Genomic DNA, 9,896 nt, shown 5'->3' on the forward strand with positions numbered 1-9,896 from the left:
TGTGTGTGTGTGTGTGTGTGTGTGTGTGTGTGTGTGTGTGTGTGTGTGTGTGTGTGTGTGTGTGTGTGTTACCGCTCTGCAGCAGTCCATGGTGGTTCCCTCCACTCCACTTCACACCACCCGTGTCCTGAATGAAGAGAGGGAGCTGTGGGACGACGTGAAGGTCAGGTGAAGCACAACACTGCCCCCMTCTGGTCACCAGCTCTCATTACAACCTGTTACTGACCTGCTCCTCTGACCTTGGGCTGTCCCTTGTATTAAAGGGGACACGCCTGCTTATTTTTAATCCAGTATGAGTCAAAATGTTTGTACAGAACAGCAAAGTTTACCTCTTTTACCCCCAATTTACTAATCTTTTTTTTGCTTTTTTTACCATTTTGATCCCAAATTGAAACATTACGTTACATGAAACCCTCAAATACCTGAAAACAAATGTTTCATTTCAATCTAGTGTCCTTTTAATCCTGATTTAAACTGCCWTCACTGTGTAAACAAACCTAATTCAGGTTTATATTTTACAGTAAGTCACTGAGGMTTGCTCACATGCCACTAGATGGTAGAAGTAGTTACAGTCTGTAATATGAGCCTTTTAAACATTCATCACTTAAACCCAGAGAGGCTTTTTCCTCCCTTTTTTTTTTTTTACAAAGAAATAAAACTGTTTACTTTCAACGAGTCACCGTGGGGTTAACTCCACGTAGATTGAACTACATGTCTCCAGTGTGTGGTGATATATTGTTGCAGGGGCTGTAGATGATGATTAGGATTGCACATTCCTTCACAACAACCAAGCATGCATGTCTGGAGTGATAAGCAATGAAAAGACTAGTTTTTAAAATGATACGCACACAATGTGCTGCCAACTGTGTTGCAACAACAAAGTGTTTTGCAATTTGATTTTTTTTTTCTAATTGACAAAAAAAAAAGCTCCAATCGTTGTGAGTTGAAGTATTTATTATTTTTGGCTTCCTACTGCCAAATGAGAAGTGTGTCTGTGCTTTGGATCCAGTTTCCTCTGACTTCAGCTCCAAGAGACGTGACCTTTCACCCAGCAGGCAGAAATGGTCTCAGACTAATTTGTCCCACTGCTGTGTCCTCCTTTGCTTAGTTTTCACTGTGCAAATTATTCAGTGAATAATGGTGCAAAAGCTGCAGCTCCTAAACAAATGGTTTGTTACATTTGAAAATATTTTTTTAGTGTTCTTTCCATTAGCTTAAAAATGTCACTAAAATAATGAGGGGAAAAAAAGCAATTTTATCAGTTTAAAGTCTTGAAGTAATCTTTGAGAACCTTTTTATCTTGTTGCTAAATTTAAAGAAATGCTCAAGTGATATAGATAATTTACAGCTGTGAGCAAAAAACATAATTCACTGCTGTATTAATGAGTTTTACACACGTGCTGATAAAAAAAGAGTTACGTATCCAGAAGTTTGATTTGGCTGTAATCAGGGTTCATGCAGGGTCTTAAAAAAAGGTCAAAATTTTGAAAATCTAAATTTTAGGCCTAAAAAAGTCTTAAAATGCCCAGATTTTCATCCAAGGTCTTAAATTTTATTTTGTCAAGTCTTAATTTTTAAACTTTCAATCTTCCTGAGAAGCGCTGGCTGCATAAATAAACAGAGTAAAGAGCTATAATCAGAGGTTGGCACGATCTGTCTTCATGAAGTGCTAAGTTTGCTACTGGTCTTAGTCTGTGGTTAAACTGCAAGTCCTGTGATAACTGCAGGAAAAAAATGGCACAGTTTACTTCCATGTTTTTGACCTCTTTGCCACTACAGCCCCCCGCATACGGCAGCTTGTTCACCTGCCCAAATAGCAAAGAAATTCGGGCACTGCTCCTAGACGCATGTCCACCATAGACTTTGCATGAGAACTGGCTGCTTCGTCTGGCGTGTACCCGGCTTCATAGATGCTTTAGATCCGAGGTCTCCCACCCTGTTCCTCGTGACCCACTGTCCTGCATGTTTTAGCTCTTTCCCTGATTCACACAATAAATTATCTACTCAGAATGAATTAGGAGTGGGAATATTTTCCTATCTCATGATTCGATTCAATTCTGATTTTTAAGGCCTCGATTTGATTCAGGATTAATTTTTCAGTCAAAACTGATAACGTGAGCCCATTTGTCATGTTCTCAAAGTGCTTCATCTTCATTTTGTAAACCCTGCACACAGTGAAGCTCATATCAAACTCGGACTCATGTGGTAAAAAAACAAAATGAGCCCAAATGTTTGCCTTCAGGAAAGACGGGGCAGGTTAAATCTCACTCTCTTTCCCCCCCATTTTTGTAGCTTCCTCTTTRTTTTGGTGCTTTCTCATGCATACTTTCCAGAACAAAATGGAGTCATTGGATTTGTCTTATTTCTTTTTAAATCGATTCTGAATTGTTGTAAATGAGAATCATGATTGTGATGTGAATGGATTTATTTTTTGGTGCACCCCTAGAAAACATGTCATCAGGTTTGCTGAAGCCTGGCGACTCGTTCATTTCTAAAGGGCAGTGTGTCAGTAGGAACAGGGTTGAAGGCCTCTGAATTAGACAATAGCAGAACTTGATGGAGTGAGATAAACACTCTGCGTTTGGACCAGGTCAGGTTGTTTTAGTCTGAAATCACTGACATGTGGGCTGAACAGATGTGACAGTGGTCCGGTGTTGGTGTCAGTGGGCTCATTAGGGCACCCACACCTGGTGTGAAGGTTTCAGTCACAAAAGACAGACCACCCAATCTGAGTTGTAAAGTAACTAAGTACAAATACATTGTTACTGTACTTAAGTAAAATTTTGGGGGTGTCTGTACTTTACTTGAGTAATAATTTTTCAGCCTACTTTTGACTTCTACTTCTTACATTTTTAAAAAAAGGCAAGAAGTTGAAAGTTGTTTATTTCATCTTTGCTTGTTTTCATTCCAGCTTATAAAAAATAAATATTGTCCATATAAACTGTGCCTCCTAGAGTGAATTAAATTGTGATTGAATGAAAAGTACAAATATATAAAATTCTGATACTGTATTAGTTTGTACAGAAACAAATCATGTCACACTCCAGCAGGACATAATCATTAAAATAAAAGTACTGTAAGAAGTATTTGTATTTCATGAATTATATTATTGCATTTGGCTGCAGCTCTCTGATAGATTTTCATTTTAGAGAAAATGTTTGTGCAGCCTTGATATATGTATATAAACTGAAACAGCTAGACTAGTGCATCCTAAATTTAACATAAATTAATTATTTTTAATACAACAGTCGTTTCTGCAGTTTTTTTTTAGAGGTCACCTAATAAATGTCATTACAGAAAATCTAACTGCTCATTTTAAATCAATACTTGTACTTTTAATACTTAAGTACAAGAAGTATCAGATACTTTAAGACTTTTACTCAAGTAATATTCCTAAAGGAGACTTTAACTTTTACCAAAGTAATTTTTTTTTGGTAAGATACTTGTACTTTTACTCAAGTCTCACTTTGTGGTACTTTATACCACACTGCACACAATGTGAGGATCACTGTTTTGTGTATTTCTCATTTGCCCTCTGGACACAGGTAGGGGACTCTTCACTACACACTGTGTCGTTCTGGGCTGTGTCTAAATGACTGATGAAATCACCACTGTGTGAACATGTGGTGCTGCTGAATAAGGGTGTAAGAAAATATCGATACATTGAAACATCATCATTTTATTTCCTGTGTTGGTTCTCAAAAGTTTTATTGATTTTTAATTAAGTCTTAATGGATGGATTTTGTAAGAAGAAATGTGAAATTCTAATGCAGTTCTCAGTTTAGTGTTCTTCTGATTGTATAAAAAACTGAATTTATGCATGGTGTGCTCTCTAAACTAGTTTTTTTTTTAGTTTTTTGGGGAAAAAAATGTCAATATATCACCTTGCTTACAGTATCGCAATACATCACGATATATCATATCATGACCCTGTGTTGTGATATGTATCACATGACCTTTCAACACATGATGTTTCAGATTATTGTGACCTCAGTGAGTATAATTTCAGCTCATCTGACTCCTCCTCCTCCRTCTTGTCTTCCACAGGAGGAGATGACCAGCGCTTTAGCGACCATGCGCGTGGACTACGACCAGGTGAAGATCAAGGACCTGGACACGTCCAGCAACCCTCTCCTCAACAAGAGGCGGAAGAAGGCCGCCGCGGGGGGCAAGAGCGGCTCCACGGTCTGCCAAAGCCAGTGAGCTGAGGAAGACGTCGTGTGGGAGACCTCGCCGAGCTCCACCCGCGACGAAGACGAGCGTCTGTGGATAAGAAGGAAGAGTTTATATTTCGTAGGATGAAGTGATTTTAGAGGGCTGCTCTGAACTTCTGAGACACTGCACATGAAAAAGGAACACCAGTAGCAAATCTGCACTTTTTGTTTTTAGCAGTCAGTAGTAGAAACCAGCAGCTCTGCTCACTGTGAGCATTTTCATCCTTTTTATCTGTGAGGTTTTTGTTTTTTTGTTTAGAATTAGCTCCTTTATAAGAGTGTCTGTGTGCAGACGTGAAGTATTGTTTGTGGATCTGAATGCTGGATTTCCTACAACATAAATCTTTGTAATTAAGTGCGCAGACCAGCCATAATAAGAGAAAGAGCCCAACGATGGACGGACTGTGAAACACACTTTGTTGCTTCTGTTGTCTTATTGTTGCCTTTCTGCAGCTCTCCTTTCAGGACTCAATCACAGTTTTCTCATTAAATGTAGCCTTCACACTGACCTGAAGAGGAAGAGATTTTTACTGAAGTGACAATAAAAAAAAAGGCATCACACTCATGTCGATTGAGATTTATTATTTTTTTGCAGAACTCTTTTGTTTTCAATAAATGGAGCAATGTGAGGCAGGCCGGAACGCTTCATGCAAGACATGGTGGGTCAACAGATGTGTCATAAACAGTTGTGACATATTGTTAAGAAAACAGATTGTGTGTGGCTGGGGGGCGGAGCCAAACAGCTTACTGTCACAGCAAAGCAGAAGCAAAACTGCACTTTGGGGTTTTATTTTTTTATTTTATTATTATTATTATTATTTGGTTTTTTTTTTGAGAGATTCATGTGGTTTCACATTAAACTTAAGGTAAATCATGAGTGTTTCTGTGTAGGCTACTTTGAACCTGGAGGCCTTTGTAATCGAGCCCTTCCAGCTTTGTTCGGCTGATATAAATAGCGGTGAGGCACTGTTTTTGGGATGCAGCCATCTGAGGTGCCACCCGACTCTAAAAGAGCAACAATGTTATGTTGAGATGAACAGAACCTTTCCCCCACTTTCAGCACATGATTCTGCAGCGTTTACACAACGTAAAAATCCTTTTTGGCTTCCCAGCTGGAAGAAAAGGATGACGATGTAGTTCCACACTGACCTTTCTGATCAAAAAGAAAAAAATTGTATAGGTCTTCTGGACGGGTTCTTCTCTAATGAAACGTTTCGTCTCTCCTCCAAGAGACTTCTTCAGTCTGAGAGTTTCAGGCAAAATTCAGGCTTTTAAGCCCTGCCTCCRTGTGACTGATACTCACATCACATGGCTATCGTTGACACCTAATTAACACCTATTGTTAACAGGGGGTGGAGTGATACTGGCAATAGCAGCACTGTAGGAGGGGGACAACTGAAAACGGAGGCCTCCACCTCTGTTTAATGATGGACGGTCTTTCTTTACAAAAATGGCTTCTTTTACTCCTCTCTCAAACCAACGTTCCTCTCTATCAAGAATGAGAACATCCTCATCTCTGAAAGAGTGACCGCTGGCCTGTAAATGAGTGAAAACTGCAGAGTTCTGGCCATTAGATGTAGCTCGTCTGTGTTGGGACATTCTTYTGAACAGTGGTTGCTTTGTTTCCCCGATGTATAACTGGTCGCAGTCCTCCTGGCACTTAACAGCATATACAATATTGCTCTGTTTGTGCCGGGGCACCGGATCTTTGGGGTGAACCAGCCTTTGCCGTAATGTGTTTTGGGGTTTGAAAGCTACTGGGACATCATGTTTAGAAAATAAACGTCTCAGTTTCTCCGAAACACCCGCAACATACGGAATAACCACTGGTTTGGGTCTGAGTTTGGGGTCTTCATTTTCACCTGAAGGTTGCATGGAATCCTGTCTGTTTCCTGTCTGCTTTCAGGAAAGCCCAGTCAGGATAACCAYACTGCTCCAGGGCCTGTCGTGTGTGTGATTTCTCTTTCTSCCTGGCTCCTGGGTTTGTAGGGACACTGTCTGCTCTGTGGTACAGAGTCCTGATCACTCCTAACTTGTGTTCCAGTGGGTGGTGGGAGTACTGAGATGCATCAGGAGACCTTTCTGATGTTTCATTGAGGAGAATAAGGTAGAAGCTCTCAGAGTAAGGCCAAACCTTTTGCAATCATGAATGAATTGTTTTATAATGAAGCAACACTGGTCAGATTTCTTCAGTTTTGTCGAGAAAAGCTTCGTCATGATGATTAAGTCATGACTCGTGATCATGTAGCATGACGAGGTTTTTAAACTTTATAAAGTCGTGTTCCACTCCCCCTGAACCACTGGCGTTTATAGTCTTTTAATCTCAAAGTTCCTGTACGTTTCCAAAGTTAAAAATCCAAACTTTTCCAGACTTTAATTTCTGGATGTTTGTTTGTTTTGAAGACAACTTGTCTAAATTGAAACGGATGAATAAGTTTGCAAACTGTACATTAAAAGGTGGATTACAGCTCATGGGAGAATAAAGTAAAATGTGGATTTTGCAATAATTTCCTGATCCTAATTATATGACTACTCAAGTCTTTTTAAAGCAGCATGAGATTAGTATAAAAAAAGTGTTAAATTTTGGGGTAAAACAGAAACAGCAGCTTCAGTGGTGACTCTCAGCTTTAAAATGTCAATAAATATATAAACTTGGCACAAAAAATAAGGATATTTGTGTTTGGTAGGTTATTTCTTTGTTGTAACAATGCTTCTTGGCAATAAATCGTGTACCGTTGGAAAGCCTGTTAATTTCCCTTTAAAATGGTGCCACATTTGTAAGGAACATGTATTTGTGGGATGAGCAGTGTGGGTTGCACGGACAAACAAATAGTCAAATCTTCTCTGTCAGCTTATTTTGCTGTTGCTATTGATGAAAATCAGGTGTATACGATTTATTGCCAAGATGCTTTGTTACACAAAAGAATTAATCYAACACTGATTTCCTTACTTTTTGTGGTAATAAATATAATGTTTTGTGTTTTAACAATTACCATTTACAGTACATAGCACACTTTTTAGTTCACAAAGCATGAAAAAACAAGAAATGTCCATGTTTTAAATTAAATGCATGCAACGTTTTTTTGTTTTTTTTACAAAACGAAACTTTGTTGCCACATTTCGGTTGCTTCACCTGGCAAACAATTTCAAAAAATTACAAACATCTAAAACAGGAAGTTGTCTTGAAGTATTTTTATCTGTTTATGAAATGTTTTCCATAATATATTTGTAATCCAGACCTGAAAAAGACTTAAAGGAACTTCTGTTTAACACTTTGTTAAACAGTTATCCCTGGTAAAATTGCATTTTCCTCTTTTCGTCTCTGAAACTCTCTGTCGAGCGGTGCTGGTTCAGTTTGTTCTCCACGTTAATCCTGCGTGAACATTTAAACGTTTTAATCTCAAAGACAAAGCCCCAGCAGACCAGTCGGACTGGTATGTTACACACAGTTTGGAGGGAGGCTACGTGAGGAGTGTCACGAGTGGAGACACTGATCAGTTTGGCCTTTTGGGAGGAATGTTTTGAGGGTCATCAAAGAGCGCTAACTCTTATGTGTCATTTCTGTCATGCAAACCATGTGCTGTCTGACCTCCATGAGTCTTTTCTCTCTAAGATCCTTTGAATTGAATGTTTTTAACGGTCTCATTATGGTGAAATGCTTGAAGGAGGGATGATACAAGCTGATGAATTCTGAATCAGATGAAGTTTATAAAGGAATTTAGAAAGACTGACAAGAAGATCATTAAAATGGTCAAAACAAGATTGTGAACTAGTCTAGCAAATAAAAGGTAAGGCGGAGGGGCGGAGACGGTAAATGTTCTGAAGGATATTATTACTGTGAGAAATGATGTCGAGGATTCAAGTCCTAACAGAGARGATCACATGATGCAGGAGGTCATGGAGCCGCAAGTCACCATGCGTCTGCTTCTCCTGTGGGAGCATATTTACTTCATGTTATTAAAAAACAAGTCAACCAACAGCCACAGCTATACATTTAACTTGTACCAGACTGTGTGGGTACTTTACCTTCAGTTTTCCATGATTTAATTTCTGTTCTGTTTCTTGGTGTGAACACTTACAGTTYTTTGTGATAAGGACAACAAAAATAAAAAAATAAAATCCGGTTCTTCCAGATGAGCACTTCCTGGAAAGACAAGGACTTTTCCCAGTCRTACGTCTCTCTGGTGCTAAGCTTTATGTTGTAACAATCAAAACTGCAAATATGGTCATAGTAACAAAAACAAAGAAACAAAAAACAAACTTTCTCCCTGTACGGTCTCTTTATTTTTTAAACAAAGACTGAAGCATCCAGATGTGCGTAAACACAAGGCTGAAGAGGACAGGTCAGAGAAAAAAGTAAAAAAGAAAGTAATAAAGAATTTTTATCATTGAAATTTTGTGTTAAAAGTGTGTGAATTGTTTGTCCAACATGTAAAACACAAGAACTGGAGCACAAATCATATCAGAACACCTTATTTTAGCTCTGAGGCACGATGGTGGAGGCTGATGGTCTGGACTTGTTTTGACTGCCACAGATACCGTGCAGTCACTGAGCTGATCATGAAACCCTCTGTGGACCAATAACATGTAAATCTCAGAGTCAGAGACCAACGGTCTGACCCCTGATCTTTCCTGAACTGGGTCAGGTCAATAGGTCAAAGCACACCAGCAAATCTGCAACAGAACAACAGGAACAAACACAATCCAAATGGTGCAATGTTTCAGCCAAAATAAAGATGATCACAGCTTGGTTAGTTGTCTGGATTTCCTCTAAACTAAACTACATACACACTTTAACTTGTTCCTGCTGAATGTAGTTCCAGGCTTGGTTTTTGTTAAATACTGTGGTAATGTGTACATCATGTGTACGTGAATACTTTACATTCTTTTTGCCATGCATTTAAATGTTCAGTTTATTCAAAATGTGAGTGTATTGATTTTTAGTATTTGTATCTTTTATACCTACTTTTCAAATATGTTTTGTATTATTTACAAATGTTTTCCCTACATAAAGATTCTTCAAAAACATTGTTTTCTTTAAAATTGGCTCTACCATACTTTTTCTATTTTTGTCTTCCTGTGATAGATCTCCATCTTTCAGTTCAWAGCTACAGTAGCATTTTGCTTTGTGGCTACCCTTTTGCTACCTTTAGCATTTAGCCAACTTTTTTTTTTATTTTGACTTGCCTGCTAATTAGCTTTGAGCAAACCTTTGGTGCATTTATTAGCATTTAGCTACTTTGAGCTTTTATCTTGCCTTTTGCTACTTTTAGCATTTAGCTTGGTTTTTGCCACTGATTAGCTTTTAATTAGCTTTTTATTTCTTTTAACTAGCTTTTTCTAGCTTTTATCAAACACGTTGGTGTATTCTGGAATTTTGCTATTGTTAACTTTTTGCTACCATTTTGCTACTTTTAGCTTTTATGTAGTTTTAGCTTAAAGACTGTTTCAGTTTTTACACTAATGTCAACACTCAACATAAACTCTGTTTTATAATTTAGTTATATATTTTTAAAATGAACAAAATAATTTATAATCAGATTTAATTGTCAAGATGTAAAACAAAACAAACTTCACACTAAGGGGGGTTATATGGAAGCCCATTTATGCCACCCTGATAAAAAATAAATAAAACTTGTATCTCATAATTATGACTTCGCTATCTCATAATTATGAGATAGC

General features: G+C 38.1%; 1 protein-coding gene across 3 annotated transcripts in view; it reads left to right on the top strand.

Annotated features, from left to right (window-relative positions):
• The window catches only part of mapkapk3 (MAPK activated protein kinase 3), a 32,237-nt gene extending 27,458 nt beyond the window's left edge, over positions 1 to 4,779 (top strand). For 2 of the 3 annotated variants that reach the window (XM_014019312.1, XM_014019314.1), the window contains 2 exons: positions 83 to 163; positions 4,048 to 4,779. In XM_014019312.1, coding sequence (XP_013874766.1) covers positions 83 to 163; positions 4,048 to 4,203 — 237 coding nt within the window. In that variant the 3' untranslated portion in view covers positions 4,204 to 4,779. The remainder of the gene's footprint in view (positions 1 to 82; positions 164 to 4,047) is intronic. The other variant, XM_014019313.1, reaches the window with a different exon arrangement.
• Positions 4,780 to 9,896: the final 5,117 nt, after the last annotated feature.

The sequence above is a fragment of the Austrofundulus limnaeus genome, unplaced genomic scaffold (genome assembly GCF_001266775.1).
Source record: "Austrofundulus limnaeus strain Quisiro unplaced genomic scaffold, Austrofundulus_limnaeus-1.0 Scaffold216, whole genome shotgun sequence".
Lineage (NCBI taxonomy): Eukaryota > Metazoa > Chordata > Actinopteri > Cyprinodontiformes > Rivulidae > Austrofundulus > Austrofundulus limnaeus.